Source organism: Oncorhynchus kisutch, linkage group LG3, assembly GCF_002021735.2.
Source record: "Oncorhynchus kisutch isolate 150728-3 linkage group LG3, Okis_V2, whole genome shotgun sequence".
Taxonomy (NCBI): Eukaryota; Metazoa; Chordata; class Actinopteri; order Salmoniformes; family Salmonidae; genus Oncorhynchus; species Oncorhynchus kisutch.
The window spans coordinates 46797376-46815073 of NC_034176.2; the positions used below are offsets into that span (position 1 = coordinate 46797376).

Below are 17698 nucleotides of genomic sequence, written 5' to 3' on the forward strand. Positions count from 1 at the left end.
AATCATAGAACACATATTTCTCTGAATGTTCATCTTCAGCCAAGGGTTGAATATAACACTCGTGTGGCACTTCTTGAACCACTTCAGCGTCTCTGCTTTTCAAAGGCCCTTTACAGATTGGACAATGTATGTTTCCACACACATGCGGTTTAGGGCTATCTATTTTAAGGTTGTAATTGCAATGACATTTTGGGCATTTCTTGTTAATGGCACAAATGCTTACAGATTTACATGCCTTAGGGTGCCATGTTTAAATTTTGTGTTTATCGTAACAGTAGGTCAAACGACATGTGCGGTGGCAATCCACACAGGGTGTCAAGTTTAAGGGTTGCATTGGGCACTCTGCATCCTGACATACCGAACAGTTATAACGGCACGAGTGTCCCCCCTTTCGGGTGTAGCCGGTATGGCAGAATGGACACACATATGGTGCGCCTAAAAATGCCGTGATGTTGGTAACGGCGTAGTAATGTTCGTTTTGCACATAAAAGTACAGAATCTGAGGGTGCGGTTGGGGGGTGTTTTGGAACTTCAAGAGAGCTGCATTAGCTCTACTGTGGTACAAAACCACAATCTTGATATTCAGAAAGTTTTCAAATTTGACTATGTCCGAGAAAGCCACCCCATCCTGTATACCGAGACCCACACCCGTTTGGATCTCTCTAGCCTTTTGCAATGCCGTCAGATCAGTACATCCAGGGTTAAGTAAATGTGCTAGGCCTATTGCAAAACATAGCTTATTATCGGGATTGTGAACGTTTATGAGGTAGGCCCTTTTATTGCTTATGATTTCTGACTGCATTAGGCTATCAAGCTTCCTTCTCTGCCCACCACCACCCTGGGGTTGACGTATTATTTGCACTACAAGCTCGAGGGTCCTATCGCCATTGGGTAAAATAAGAGATACTGTGTTATGCAGGCTATCTCCACAAATTTCCAACTGTAAGACATCACGTGGTTCGCCATAATCTCTTGCCGTCTCTAACAGATCGTTTAGAGTGTCCATTATCATCATGTAAAATACCGCATAGTCAAGATTCTGATTCACCCGTTGGAAATTGAAAAACTGTCGAATCTCTGTATTGTTGAATTTATTCCGGTACACAACCCGGACACGTCTATCAAGACCTTCTCCCGCCAGGTTTATTAGACAATTTTCCAATTCCCCAAAAACATGTTGTGGCGTTTCAGACTCTACGGACCTGGGCGTTACTGGTTGGTCTATCGCTGTTGGGGTGGCAGGGGCCGAAAATGTCTGACTCTCATTCATCCGATTAATTAAGGTTATGAGGGCTTCGGGAATCTGGGATAACATGTTTTCATCGGGCGTCCCTGACTCGTTCATGCGATTAATCATTTCTAGGAGTTCTGGCGGTATCTGTGCTAATATGCTTTCATCGGACGTCCCTGACTCGTTCATACGTTTAATAACTTCTAGGAGTTCTGGCGGTATCTGTGCTAAGAGGGTTTCAACTGTCTCCCCTTGTTGCTGTAGTTCTGCCATTTGGATAATTAAGGATGTGCATTTTTGGGTCTTTCTGGAATGATTGGTGTTACATGTATGATTTTAGCATCTGTATTTGCGTTTTTTAATGGGTTTGCTGTTTAACATGCGTGGAATTGTTCTATGCCAGAATAACATATCGTCTTGGTACTGTCTCTCAATTAAAACCCCCAGCCGTTTGTATAGCAAAACATTCCTCGATTTCAAAGCCCTGGAAAATAATGTGAAAAACCATTCTTGTTCTACTGCAGGTACTGATGCCATAGAATTGACGGGGTCGATAAGGTTGGCCGCATCACAGAATAGCTGGTCGTCAACATCTGAAATGTCATTAAAAACAGGTCTATCGGTTGCTTCATCGGGAATGTTCGGTGTGCCGGAATCCCCCAGCTCTAGATGTATGTGTCCGTCTGTGCCGTTTTTCGCCGGGCGGAGTCTGAATGAAAATAATACATACAAAATTACGTTATTAAATATAAAAATGTTAGATACATAAAATGTCAAATACATTTCAGGTATAATAATATAAATTAACTATACATAGTTAAAATACCTCAGCTTTTTTGGTGCTGGCTGTTCTGACGAATTGCGGATACGGAGGGCTCTGGGCTTTTTTCATCTAGCATTCCCGATTCTGCAGGGCCTGTCTCCTGGCAGTCTGAAAAAACATTATTTGTCCTTGTTTTAACATATTCTATCATAAGAGGTATAACTCATCCTGGCAGTCTGAAAAAACATTATTTGTCCTTGTTTTAACATTCTATCATAAGAGGTATAACTAATAAAAAGACGTATAACTAATAACATAAACGTATAATGGTCTCATACCGTGTCCTTGGAGCGCCTGCTCGTGAAGCCGCAAGTTCCCGGCCCAGCAGTACTTTTCGGGCGGGTTGGATTCGGACCAATGTACTTGGGCCTCCGTTGTGCATTTGTTGTTGGGGTCTGGAATATGTCGTGAGGGGGTGGAGGTTCCCGGTATTCACGGTGAGTTTGAAAAAACGCTCGTACAGAACGGGAGAATTGCATCCAAGTCACCCGATGTGTCCGATGTCCATAACGAATCCTTTATCATTCTTGGCTGTATGTTGGCTGTAAATACATAAAATAGTTTTTAAAATAGTACACACAATTTTTTTTATATATAAATATTCTTGGGTATGTGTTTAATTATAAGGACTTACAATGAAAAAATGCTGATGGCGACTGACTGCCGGGTTTTTGAGACTGTGAACCCCCCCTCATGTTGTTCCAGATCCGGTAAACCGCGTAAAAGCTGCGTAAATGTTTGGGATCCTAACCAACGTTAGACAATATTACCAGTTATACGATATATATACACTTTTTTAACGTATATTGGCCTTTGGCCTGAAATACACAAATAACTCGGGTTTAATATTACAATAATATTCAAACAAATCTTAAAATATATTTTTCATTTACTCACCTCCAGAAATATCCATTAGGAGAGATTCACTTATTCAGAATATATTTTTTTAATCTGTCCGGGCAGCTAAATATTCTGGCCTGTGGGTTTGCGCTAAAGCGGTGCTAACAGGGTTAAAATAGATGCTACCCGTTCTGGCCCTAACTTGTTAAAGTATGGAATGAGTTTCGGGAGATATCCTGTATGCAACTCCCCCTGTATGTTTGGTTTAGAGAACAAAAGGCTGTGAATTCAAAGAGCCATTCTGTCTACAAACGGTTTGGTGGGTTCCCGGTGCGTTGATTAGATATCAGTGTTTAACCCCGGGCGGTCGGCCGATATCTGGACATGCCGTATGCCTGATAGTGCAAACCTTGGTTTCAAACGATTCTCTACAGATAGAGCGCTGGGACCCCTTGTTGAACCCACATCCTTTGGTTTTCTGTAACGCACACACACACACTCCTGCTGCTCCGTCACACGCCCACTCACGCACGCCCCCCTAATTCTCCGGGTCTTTTTTCCTTCGCGACAGAGCTGGATGATGATGTGAAATACCTTTTCCCATAGTTAATGGTGAGATACAGTTTTTTAAATTCCTTTTATTGAATTCCAAAATATTTCGTACAACCTTTAAGACATGTTTGAATTAAGTAACACATTTGAATAATATTTAAACATGCATCACGCGTGTTTTATGTAAAAACATTGGAGGCCTGCAGTTGTACATTATTACAAACTTTAATAACCCAATAATGTTCATAACATACCATTGTAGGAAAAGACTATAAAATAATACATGTTTTTTCAGATATTACAGTTGTCTGCGCCAGACCCTAGCGTGAGAGAAAAAACCAATGATTTAATTCTAAATATTTAACACCTACATTTTAACACACGTTACAATTCAATTTTTTTTACTTTTTCTTACAGATATAGGGTCCTGTTAGCCCTGACCATTATCCGTTTCCAATTCCCCATCGCAAAGTCTTTTGCCCGCTCCATCGAAGCTCTGGCCGTTTTCACTCCAGGGAAAGATCCGCCTTCGGCCTTGGGGGTCCTGGGTCTGTCTCAACGATAACCTCGGCCATCGCCGTAATTGTTCACGATTTTCGAAAAGACTGTCCAGCTTCTTCATCAGTGTTCGGAAAATATGGTAATCGCGCCATTTAAAACTGAACATTATTTGAAAAAAATGTACATCCTTGCATGCTTTGGATGATACATATGAACTGACCGTTTTCGAAGCATTTGCACTATCAAATTGTTCACATGCTAAAATTGTCACTCGGGAGTCCGGGGTATACGCCATTGAAGCGACTCTTAGGGCCATTAGATCATTTCGTCCACAGACCTGTTCTTCCAACGCATATCCGGGCAGCCTATCCGGGCGCGTCTTATTTTAAGCCATTCTCTCATCCTTAGCGCTGGAGAAAAACTCTCGGGTTCTGCCCGATAAAAGGGTTGGGACACGCTGTCTGTGAATATCTTAACCGTAGATTCCTCAGGGTGGAATATGTAAGACGTATGTCCCTCACTTGTACACAAAAATCCTTTAAAACATTCTGGAGCCTCACGCAAAACATCCTCCAGGCTTTTGTCCTTGGATTCATGACATGAGCTGCAAAGCACCCCTAGAATTGGCCTTGGAGACATATTTTAGATGTTTAATATTCAGGTCTTTATTTAAAAAATCACTTGTTCTTGACATTTATAATGCATATGCCACAGCCCAATACCCCAGGACATTCCTGCTTCATCAGATAACAAACATAAGGGCGATAAAACTGGAGGTGGGGGACATACACGTTCCAAAAGTTCAAACATTCAACTTTTATATTCACCAGATATAAAATAACACACACCCTCTAACAAGTGACCAGTTCAACCAGGCCCCTAGACATCAATCACCATGACTACATCAAAGGATGCCATATAGATATAAAATAACACACACCCTCTAACAAGTGACCACAGGAACAGGGGGACGGGCCGGAGGCCCATATTAAGACATGCACACGTCATCATGACGCAGGGTCATCAATCAATCACTTTGACGCGTGCCGTCTACTTTAATCTCTCTGTCCAGATATCCCCCCAAAATATTGATATTATTAAATTATTTAAATTGCCCTTCCATAGACTGTATGTCATTTAGTTGAGTGCATTTAAATACATATCACGATTCACAAGCATTTGGAATCTATTCAGTTTTGGAAGAAGAAGTATCATGATTGACACATGATTTTAAAGAGAAAGAAAATGAAAATGAAGTATTAGAGTTATTTTCTCAGCTGCTATGTGTCGGAGGTGGTGGCTTTTAGCTTAGGGGTCAATAATAAAAAATAACACCACTTAGTTACTTAGCTATTTACACTTTGTCCCCCCTTCTCTGTTTGTTCAGGGTGACGGGAGGAGGACTCTGATAATAACAGGCCCTAACATGGGGGGTAAGAGCTCCTACATCCGCCAGGTGGCGCTAGTCAGCATCATGGCCCAGGTGGGATCATATGTACCAGCTACAGAGGCAAGACTGGGCATCCTGGATGGCATATACACCAGGTACACACACACACACATATATATATATATATATATATATATATATATATATATATATCAGTAAATGTGATTACTGATTGACACATTGTCAGCCCCTTGTTGCCCATTATCAACACATTAGCAACTTAGTTCTGCAATCAACTGTGAGTGGTTCTGGTGGCATTTTTAGCTCCTCAATGGTTGCCAGGTAATATGAGAGAGAACAGAGACTATTCTCCCTCTCACACACGCGCGCGCGTGCACACACATACACGAGCGTGCGCGTTTCTGTTCGCCGCTTATGCTACCATGTGAGCAGAGAGAGACTAAAGGAGGACTCTCTCACCTTTTCTCTCTGCTGTTTGGCAAAAGCAGAAAGAATAGTGGCCATGACAACATTAGAGGCACAGCGTTGGGATCCATAATAAATGCAGCAGACTTTATTTTTCTCCATCGCTCTTTGTTTTTCTTTGCTTTCTCTTTGTCTTTCTGTCCCTTTCTCTAGTGAAATTAGACTTACGACAATATTGAGTACTGCATGGCCAACATTGCCCCTATCGGAAAGGTACATTAAAATCGTGTTGGATATATGTATATACACATTGCACAATAACACACCTCTACGGATAGTATTGTCCACATAAATTATTACTTTTGTTTTGGTATTGTTAACTTGAGTGCGTGGCAGCCAAACAAACACACATCAGCGTTAGAAGAAGACTTTCCCTAATTCGTACCGTACTAATGAACAATCTACGCAAAATGACAATCTTGCGTACTTGCATCAAGTTATAAATTGCGGGGTGCACACATCTACATATTTTTGTTATGCGTAGAGTATAAATTAGGCTTTATTTATTTATTAGGCGGTGTCTCTGTTTGCTTGTAATTTGAGTGCACAACATTGTCATTTTTAGCCGTGTATATAGCCCTGATGACTGCCCACTGTTTTTTGTGTGTTTGTGCATGGCGTACAGGCGCGTGTGTGTGGTTGTAAAGATGTGATGTTATTTTTATTGTGACAGCCACAATCTCCTGTAATCCTTTTGTGTTCCTCTGCAAGCTGAGTGTGTGTTGGTGTCTACCACAGGTAATGTGTGTGTGTTTCCCGATTTGAACAGTGTGAACGCTATGGTATAGGGAAATACCCCTAATCACCTGCAGATGTTTGTGTGTTTTGCATCTTTAAGCATGTTTCTGTGTGTTAACACACAGAGGGGACAATGACCGTCAGCATACCACGGTAAACGACAGGGTGTGTGTGTGTGTGTTTGTGGGTGTGTGTGTTTGTTGGTTTGGGCATGTGTGTTTGTAGGTGTGCCTGGGCGTGTGTCGATTCCTACGCGTGTGTATGTCTGAGAGATGAGAGCTGAAGGTTGATTCCTGAGGTTGATTCCTACATCCACCTCTGCCAGTCTCATACCTCTCTTTATCTCACACTTTATCTATCAGTTCCTCCATTCGCAAAGACAGTGATATGTGTATATATTTGTATTTATCTATAACACAAAATCCATGTTAAAAAATCCATGTTATTGTTTCTTTGTATTTGTGTCTATGTTTGTGTTGCTTCACAGTCCCTGCTGTTCCATAAGGTGTATTTTTATCTGTTTTTTTATATCAATTTCTACTGCTGGCATGAGTTACTTGACGTGGAATAGAGTTCCATGTAGTCATAGTTCTATGTAGTACTGTGCGCCTCCCATAGTCTGTTCTGGACTTGGGTACTGTGAAGAGACCTCTTGTGGCATGTCTTGTGGGGTATGGATGGGTGTCCGAGTTGTGTGCCAGTAGTTCAAACAGACAGCTCGATGGATTCAACATGTCAATACCTCTCATAAATACAAGTAGTGATGAAGTCAATCTCTCCTCCACTTTGAGCCAGGAGAGATTGACATGCTTATTATTAATATTAGCTCTCTGTGTACGTTCAAGGGCCAGCCGTGCTGCCCTGATCTGAGTCAATTGCAATTTTCAGGTGCGATAAAACTAAGGGCCTGTAGGACCTGCCCTGTTAATAGTGCCGTTAAGAAGGCTGAGCAGCGCTTTATTATAGACAAACTTCGCCCCATCCTAGCTACTATTGTATCAATATGTTTTGACCATGGCAGTTTAGTCTCCTCAATTTCCACATTATTCATTACAAGATTTAGTTGAGGTTTAGGGTTTAGTGAATGATTTGTCCCAAATGCAATGCTTTTAGTTTGTGTAATATTTAGGACTGACGTATACCTTGCCATCCATTCTTAAACTAACTGCAGCTCTTTGTTAAGTGTTGCTGTCATTTCAATCGCTGTGATAGCTGATGTGTATAGTGTTCAGTCATCCGCATACATGGACACACTGGCTTTCTATGATCGATAATGTCAAAAGCTGCACTGAAGTCTAACAAAACTATCATGTTTTAAGGTATGACCCAGGTGCAAACAGTGTTGAAGAAACTGAAGGTTATTCATTAAACAGGGGCAGGCAAATGACAGGTCAAGGCAGGCAGGAGTCAATAATCCAGAGAAGGTGTAAGGCACTGGAACAGCAGGCGGGCTCAGGGTCAGATCAGGCAGATGTTGGTAATCCAGAATAGTGGGGCAAAGGTACAGGATGGCAGGCAGGCTCAGGGCAGGAAGAAAGTAAGGGGGAAAACGCTGATAGGTATGTAAACTGTAAACAGGAGACAAAGGGCTGTGAAACATGGTTTTAATTCTAGACACAGGAAAGGTAGGAAGTATACAGAGGGTACGGGGCAACAGAGGACGGACAGCTGAGGGGTCTTGGAGCGGGGGGACGAACAGCTGAGGGATCTTGGAGCGGGGGGAAAAGGTCTCGGCTTCCGGGAGCCGAGAAAGACAGTACAGACAACTCTGGGTGTTAAGTCTGTGTACACGTTCGGCTGGAGACAGCCTAGCCCTGGCAAGCTGTATCGGCTCGGGAAGAGGTAAATCGGCAGTCTTCGGTAACTCTTGGAGGAATTCGGGTAAGCCCGGATACTCTCAGGGATGTAAACGCCGGGGACATCCGGAGTTTATCAGATACAAGGTCGGATCCTTGAGTGAGCGATTGGGACCACAAGCAGACCTCTTCTCCCTCCTACGTCCCTGTAGCCGACCATCGATCTGAATGGTTAAAGCGATGAGTGAGTCGAGATCCGTCGGTAGTTTCTGGGCTGCAAGCTCGTCCTTTACTTCCTCCGATAATCCGTGCAGGAATGTGTTGACCAGCGCTTCAGGGTTCCAGGCATGCCCCGCTGCTAGCGTGCGGAAATCCTGCCGAGGTTGGTGTAGCTTCCGGGCAGCCTCTCTCCCGGACACCCAAGCCTCAAACTTTTTTCACCTCCGCCACAAATCCCTCCAAACTGAGGCATACGGCTGACTGTTGTTCCCAAATGGCCTTAGCCCAGGCGAGGGCCCTCCCGGACATTAGCGCTATCATAGAGTGGTTCAAGGGGAAGGAGGAAGGCTGCAGCTCCATGACGAGGGAACGCTGAGCGAGAAACGCCTGACAGGTGCCGACTCTCCATTGAAGCGCTCTGGGGGAGGTAAGCAGGGTTCCCGGGAAACCGGGGTGACGGCGCTGCTACCAGCCGGGTTACTGAGGGGCTTGGAGGTTATCGTCGTGATATGGCTGCCTAGTAGACAACCCACGGAATTGCTCCCACAATGTGTCCAATGCTAGGTCGTGACGTTCAGCCACGGCCTGGAACCCTTCCATCAGACCGCAAAGCAACTCCTCGTGCCTACCAATGGTGGCTCCTTGGGAGGAGATGGCGTTGCGGAGATGGTCCAAGTCTGCTGGGTCAGTCATTGCCAGTTCGTAAGTTCAAGTTTTAAGGTATGACCCAGGTGCAGTGTTGAATAAACAAAAGTGTATTCTTTAAACAGGGGCAGGCAAATGACAGGTCAAGGCAGGCAGGGGTCAATAATCCAGATTAGGTGTAATTCACCGGAACAGCAGGCGCGCTCAGGGTCAGGTCAGGCAGAGGTTGGTAATCCAGAGTAGTGGGGCAAAGGTACAGGACGGCAGGCAGGGTCAGGGCAGTCAGAAAGGTCAACACTGGGAAAACTAAAAACAGGAACAAGGAACAGGAACAAGACAGGAGCAAAGGGAAAAACGCTGGTAGGTATGAAGAACAAAACAAACTGGCAACAGACAAACAGAGAACACAAGTATAAATACACAGGGGATAATGGGGAAGTTGGGTGACACCTGGAGGGGGTGGAGACAATCGCAAAGACAGGTGAAACGGATCAGGGCATGACAATACATTTTGCTTCCCTCCAGGACTGAGGGCACACGCTTTCTAGTGAGCTTAAATTGAAGAATCGCAAATAGGAGTGGAAATATCATCCACTATTATCCTCAGAAATGTTCCATCCAAGTTGTCAGACCCCGGTGGCTTGTCATTGCTGATAGACAATAATATTTTTTCACCTTTTACTTTACATAATTCAAAATTACAATGCTTGTCTTTTATAATTTGATCAGATATACTTGGATGTGTAGTGTCAGCGTTTATTGCTGGCATGTCATGCCTAAATTTTCTAATCTTGCCAATTAAAAAAATCATTAAAGTAGTATCAGTGGTATCAATGGATTATCAATATCAGTGGATTTTGTCATGACTGAGCTATGATTCAATGAATGAGTTTGTCTTTTATCCCAACATTTCATTTAAGGTGCGCCAAAGCTTTTTACTATCATTCTTTATCATTTAGCTTTGTTTCATAGTGTGGTTTCTTCTTCTTTTTATTCAGTTTAGTCACATAATTTCTCAATTTGCGTTACGCTTGCCAATCGGTTTTACAGCCAGACCTATTGGCCATCTCTTTTGCCTCATCCCTCTCAACCATACAGTTTTTCAATTCCTCATCAATCCATGTGATTTAAGTTTTTACAATCATTTTTTTAATGGGTGCGTGCTTATTAGTAACTGGGATAAGAAATAAATGTGTCAAGTGTTGCTCGCCATTACACACCATGGACCAACAAATATTCTTCACATCAACAACATAGGAATCACTACAAAACCTCTTATACACTACATTAGGCCCAGCCTTTGGAACTTTGGTTTTCCTAGATATGGCTATTATATTGTGATCACTACATCCGATGGATTTGTATACTGCTTTCAAACCAATTTCTGCAGTATTAGTAAAGATATGATCAATACATGTTGATGATTTCATTCATGCTGTTTGTCACTACCCTGGTAGATTGATTGAGAACCTGAACCAGGTTGCAGGCACTAGTTACAGTTTGAAGCTCTCTCTTGAGTGGGCAGCCTGATGAAAGCCAGTCAATATTTAAATCACCCAGAAAGTATACCTCCGCTGGGCCGTGCTCTCTGGATCAGAGCTTCTCAGGTGAGTTCTGTGGCTCTGGCCTCGCAATCTTCTTCGAGGCCATGATCATTCCGGTGATTTTGATAGGGAGTTCGACGGTGAGGCATGTATCTGTACCTGGGGCAAAGACTTTCTGTTTTCCTGGGGCAAAAGTTTAGGATATCACCAGGTTGCTTCCCGTGGCTGTGAGTCAGTCACTACTTGACAGTCTCTACTTGACACCAACAAACGACCCATAATATTTGGCCCTCTGCCCTCCCTAAATCATGACATTGAACGGTTCAGCAGACTTTTAGCCCTCCGTAACTGGCTACGAGACTATTGCAGCTCTGTGGTTTTAACATTTATTGACAATTCTGATACCTTCTGGAAACAAAGCTCGTATTATAAGGAGGATAGGATCCACCAAAATCATTTGGGTTGCTGGATCCTTTCTCAGCCTTATAAGGCTGCGTTGAGACAATGACTTATCAATGTCCAGCTCATTTAATCCCTACCATTGTGTCGCTGAGATGTCATAAGGCAACTGTCACGTCCTGACCTTAGTTCCTTTTTTATGTCTTTATTTTAGTTGGTCAGGGTGTAAGTTGGGGTGGGCATTCTATGTTGTTTTTTTATGTTTTGTTCTGTTGTTATATTTCTATGTGTTTGGCCTAGTATGGTTCTCAATCAGAGGCAGGTGTCAGTCGTTGTCTCTGATTGGGTGCCATATTTATTTCTATTGTGTTTTGTGGGTGGTTGTATCCTGTGTTAGCGTTTTCACCATACAGGACTGTTTTGGTTGTTTGTTTGTACTTCTGTTATTTTTGTTCAGTGTTCTGTTGATTTATAAAATATATCATTATGGACACTTACTACGCTGCACATTGGTCTGATCCTTGCTACTCCTCCTCTGAAGAAGAGGAATTCCGTTACAGCTACAGCAAATGTACATTATCCTAGGGGCATTGGAAGACACAATGTAAATAACCTAATCTAACATGTAATATGTAATATGTAGCTTAAGAAACAAGGTTCATGAAATCAATAATTTGCTAGTAACAGATGACATTCATATTCTGACAATCTCTGAAACTCACTTAGATAATACCTTTGATGATACATAGGAAGCTATACATGGTTATAACAACTTCTGAAAAGACAGAAATGCCAACGGTGTTGTGGTCTATTCAGAACCACATTCCTTTAACCTGTTGCGACGAGCAATCCCGTATCCGGGATCGTAATTATAGCCTCAAGCTCATTACCATAACTTAACTATTCATGAAAATCGCTAATGAAATTAAATAAATATATTGTCTCTCAAGCTTAGCCTTTTGTTAACAACACTGTCATCTCAGATGTTCAAAATATGTTTTTCAACCATAGCAAAACAAGCATTTGTGTAAGAGTATTGATAGCTAGCATAGCATTAAGCCTAGCATTCAGCAGGCAACATTTTCACAAAAACAAGAAAAGCATTCAAATAAAATAATTTACCTTTGAAGAACTTCGGATGTTTTCAATGAGGAGCCTCTCAGTTAGATAGCAAATGTTCAGTTTTTCCAAAAAGATTATTTGTGTAGGAGAAATCGCTCCGTTTTGTTCATCACGTTTGGCTGAGAAAAACCATCAAAACGCCAAACTTTTTTTCCAAATTAACTCCATAATATCGACAGAAACATGGCAAATGTTGTTTAGAATCAATCCTCAAGGTGTTTTTCACATATCTATTCGATGATAAGTCATTCGTGGCAGTTTTGTTTCTCCTCTGAATCACATGGGAAAATACATGCAGCTGGAGATTATGCACCAATTTCGACGAAGGACACCAGGCGGACACCTGGTAAATGTAGTCTCTTATGGTCAATCTTCCAATGATATGCCTACAAATACGTCACAATGCTGCAGACACCTTGGGGAAACGACAGAAAGTGTAGGCTCGTTCCTGGCGCATTCACAGCCATATAAGGAGACATTGGAACACAGCGCCTCAAAAATCTGGCTCACTTCCTGTTTGAAGTTTCATCTTGGTTTCGCCTGTAGCATTAGTTCTGTGGCACACAGACAATATCTTTGCAGTTTTGGAAACGTCAGAGTGTTTTCTTTCCAAAGCTGTCAATTAAATGCATAGTCGAGCATCTTTTCGTGACAAAATATCTTGTTTAAAATGGGAACGTTTTTTTATCCATAAATTAAAAGAGCGCCCCCTATATCCAAGAAGTTAAAGCTTAGAGACGATCGAATGTTCAATTATATTGAAGTAATATGGCTACAGGTTCATCTGCCTCACCTAAAGCCCATTCTTGTGGGAAGCTGCTATACACCACCAAGTGCTAACATCAGTATCTGGATAATATGTGTGAAATGCTTGATAATGTATGTGATATCAACAGAGAAGTATATTTTCTGGGTGATTTTAAAAATTGACTGGATATCATCAAGCTGCCCACTCAGGAAATAACTTCAAACTGTGACAAGTGCCTGCAACCTGGATCAGGTTGTCAGTCAATCTACCAGGGTAGTTACAAACAGCACAGGAAATAAATCCTCAACATGCATTGATCACATCTTTACTAACTCTGCAGATATTTGCTTTAAAGCAGTATCCAAATCCATAGGATATAGTGAACACAATATAATAGCATATAAATGAAAACCAAAGTTCCAAAGGCTGGGCCTAATATAGTGTACAATAAGTTTAGTTGTGATTCATATATTGGTGATATAAATACTATTTTGTGGTCTGTGGTGTGTAATGAGGAGCAACCAGACACTGCACTCAACGCATTTATGAAACTACTTATTCCAGTTACTAATAAGCATGCACCCATTAAGAAAATTACTGTAAAAACTGTTATATCCCCTTGGATTGATGAGACATTGAAAAATTGTATGGTTGAGAGGGATGAGGCAAAAGGTATGGCAACTAAGTCTGGCAGCCCAACTAATTGGCAAACGTACTGCAAATTAAGAAATCATGTGACTAAACTAAATAAAAAATAAACCACACTATGAAGCAAAAATACATTCTATAAAGAATGATAATAAAAATCTTTGGGGCACCTTAAACGAATTTTTTTTGGGAAAAGCCAACTCGGCTCCTTTTATTTATTGAATCAGATGGCTCATTCATCACAATGCCCACTGATATTGCAAACTCCTTTAATTACTTTTTCATTGCACAATTAAGCAAATGTAGGGATGACATGCCAGCACCAAACGCTGGCACAACACATCCAAGTATATCGGACCAAATTATGAAAGACAGGAATTGTACTTTTGAATTCCGTAAAGTCAGTATGGAAGAGGTGAACAAATTATTATTGCCTATCAACAATGACAAGCCACCGGGGTCTGACAATCTAGATGGAAAATGACTGAGGATAATAGCAGACAATATCGCCACTCCTATTTGCCACATCTTCAATTTAAGCCTACTAGAGAGCGTGTGCCCTCAGGCCTGGGGGGAAGCTAAGGAATAATAAAGCCCCTTTTACTGACTAAAATAGCAGATACATGCTGTTTCACAGTAAACAAATCGACAGAACAGAATTTCAGCATGCTTATAGTGAAGGACACTCAACAAGCACAGCACTTACACAAATGACTGATGATTGACTAAGAGAAATTGATGATAAAATGATTGTGGGGGCTGTCTTGTTAGACTTCATTGCAGCTTTTGACATTATCGATCATAGTCTGCTGCTGGAAAAAGTATGTGTTATGGCTTTACACCCCCTGCTATAATGTAGATAAAGAGTTACTTGTCTAACAGAACACAGAGGGTGTTATTTGATGGAAGCCTCTCAAATATAATCCAGTTAGTATCAGGAATTCCCCAGGGTAGCTGTTTAAGCCCCTTGCTTTTTAAAATGTTTATTAACGACATGCCATTGAGTAAAGCCAGAATGTCTATGTATTTGGATGACTCAACACTATACACGTCAGCTTCTACAGCGACTGGAATGACTGCAACACTCAACAAAGAGCTGCAGTTAGTTTCAGCGTGGGTGGCAAGGAACAAGTTATCCCTAAATATTTCTAAAACTTAAAGCATTGTATTTGGAACAGAACACTCACTAAACTCTAAACTTAAACTAAATCTTGTAATAAATAATGTGGAAATTGAGCAAGTTGAGATGACTAAACTGCTTGGAGTAACCCTAGATTGTGAACTGTCATGGTCAAAACATATTGATGCATTAGTAGCTAAGATGGGGAGAAGTCTGTCTATAATATAGCAATGCTCTGCCTTCTTAACAACACTATCAACAAGGCAGGTCCTACAGGCCCTAGTTTTGTCGCACCTGGACTACTGTTCAGTCATGTGGTCAGGTGCCACAAAAGGGACTTAGGAAAATTGCAATTGGCTCAGAACAGGGCTGCACGGCTGTCCCTTGAATGTACACAGAGAGCTAATATTAATAATATGCATGTCAATCTCTCCTGGCTGAAAGTGGAGAGATTGACTTCATCACAACTTTTATTTATGAGAGGTAGAATGCACCGAGCTTTCTGTCTAAACTACTGGCACAAAGCTAAACTACTGGCATACGGACACGCATGCATACCCCACAAGACATACCACGAGGTCTCTTCACAGTACCCAAGTCCAGAACAGACTATGGGAGGCACACAGTACTACATAGAGCCATGACTACATGGAACTCTATTCCACATCAAGTAACTGACGCAAGCAGTAAAATCTGATTTGAAAAAACAGATTAAAAAAACAAAGGATAAGGATAAGCTTACTCCAGGGACTGTGAAGCAACACAAACATTGGCACAGACGCATGCATACACACACACACACACACACACACACACACCATAACATACGCACTATTACATACACATTTAGTACTGTAGATATGTGTTAGTGGTGGAGTAGGGGCCTGAGGGCACACAGTGTGTTGTGAAATCTGTGAATGTATTGTAATGTTTTTAAAATTGTATAAACTACCTTAATTTTGCTGGACCCCAGGGCTACACTGGGGCGGCAGTGTAGCCTAGTGGTTAGAGCATTGGACTAGTAACCGAAAGGTTGCAAGTTCAAATCCCCGATCTGACAAGGTACAAAACCTGTCGTTCTGCCCTTGAACAGGCAGTTAACCCACTGTTCCTAGGCCGTCATTGAAAATAAGAATTTGTTCTTAACTGACTTGCCTAGTAAAATAAAGGTAAAAAAAAAAAATAGTAGCTGCTGCTTTGGCATGTGGAACGCTCCTCTGAGCGCCAACTTTGGCTAATTTACAGGGTGTGTGTGTGTGTGTGTGTGTGTGTGTGTGTGTGTGTGTGTGTGTGTGTGTGTGTGTGTGTGTGTGTGTGTGTGTGTGTGTGTGTGTGTGTGTGTGTGTGTGTGTGTGTGTGTGTGTGAGAGAAACCTCTGTCCCTCTCTCTCTCTTCGATCTCTGTCAAACCAGGTCAGCAAACTTCAGTTGTTGTGGGTGTAAAGAACAATACAGTTTTCGTAGGGTATAAAAGGCTATCTAAGTACTACAGCCGTAGATCAGAGCTCTGACAGTCTTTAAAGCACAGCAATGCTTGAAGTATGAGGGTCTCTCTGATGCTTTTTCTCTTCACGCTCTTTTTCTCCCCATTTCTCTCCCCCTCTGTTCAAAAGTACTGCCCTGTAGAAGTAGCTGATGTTCCCGCTAGTACCAACACTCACATGTTTCCAGTTTTCTTCTTCTTGTTCTCTCTCCTACACCCCTTTCTCATTCTCTCTTCTCTCTCCTAGACTATAAATTAGAGGCCGACCGATTAATCGGAATTGCCGATTAATTAGGGCCGATTTCAAGTTTTCATAACAATCGTAAATCGGTATTTCTGGACACCGATTTGGGCTTTTTTTTTTTTTTTTTACAACTTTATTTAATCTTTATTTAACTAGGCAAGTCAGTTAAGAACGCATTCTTATTTTCAATGACGACCTAGGAACGGTGGGTTAACTGCCTCGTTCAGGGGCAGAACAACAGATTTTCACCTTGTCAGCTCGGGATCCAATCTTGCAACATTACAGTTAACTAGTCCAACGCTCTAACCCCCTGCCTCTCGTTGCACTCCACAAGGGGACTGCATGTTACGCGAATGCAGTAAGCCAAGGTAAGTTGCTAGCTAGCATTAAACTTATAAAAAACAATCAACCAATCAATCAATCAATCAATCATAATCACTAGTTATAACTACACATGGTTGATGATATTACTAGTTTATCTAGCGTGTCCTGCGTTGCATATAATCTGACTGAGCATACAAGTATCTGACTGAGCGGTGGTAGGCAGCAGCAGGCTCGTAAGCATTCATTCAAACAGCACTTTTGTGCGTTTTGCCAGCAGCTCTTCGACTTCAAGCCTATCAACTCCCGAGATTAGGCTAGTGTAACCGATGTGAAATGGCTAGCTAGTTAGCGGGGTGCGCGCTAATAGCGTTTCAAATGTCACTCACTCTGAGACTTGGACTAGTTGTTCCCCTTGCTCTGCATGGGTAACGCTGCTTCGAGGGTGGCTGTTGTCGTTGTGTTCCTGGTTCGAGCCCAGGGAGGAGCGAGGAGAGGGACGGAAGCTATACTGTTACACTGGCAATACTAAAGTGCCTATAAGAACATCCAATAGTCAAAGGTTAATGAAATATAAATGGTATAGAGGGAAATAGTCCCATAATTCCTATAATAACTGCAACCTAAAACTTCCTACCTGGGAATATTGAAGACTCATGTTAAAAGGAACCACCAGCTTTCATATGTTCTCATGTTCTGAGCAAGGAATTTAAACGTTAGCTTTCTTACATTGCACATATTGCACTTTTACTTTCCTCTCCAACACTTTGTTTTTGCATTATTTAAACCAAATTGAACATGTTTCATTATTTATTTGATGTATTATATTATGTTAAAATAAGTGTTAAT

General features: G+C 41.8%; 1 protein-coding gene across 1 annotated transcript in view; it reads left to right on the plus strand.

Moving 5' to 3' along the window:
* The window catches only part of msh3 (mutS homolog 3 (E. coli)), a 137977-nt gene that overhangs the window by 82080 nt on the left and 38199 nt on the right, over window positions 1-17698 (plus strand). Inside the window, exon 20 of the mRNA XM_020475974.2 lies at window positions 5335-5492. Coding sequence (XP_020331563.1) covers window positions 5335-5492 — 158 coding nt within the window. The remainder of the gene's footprint in view (window positions 1-5334; window positions 5493-17698) is intronic.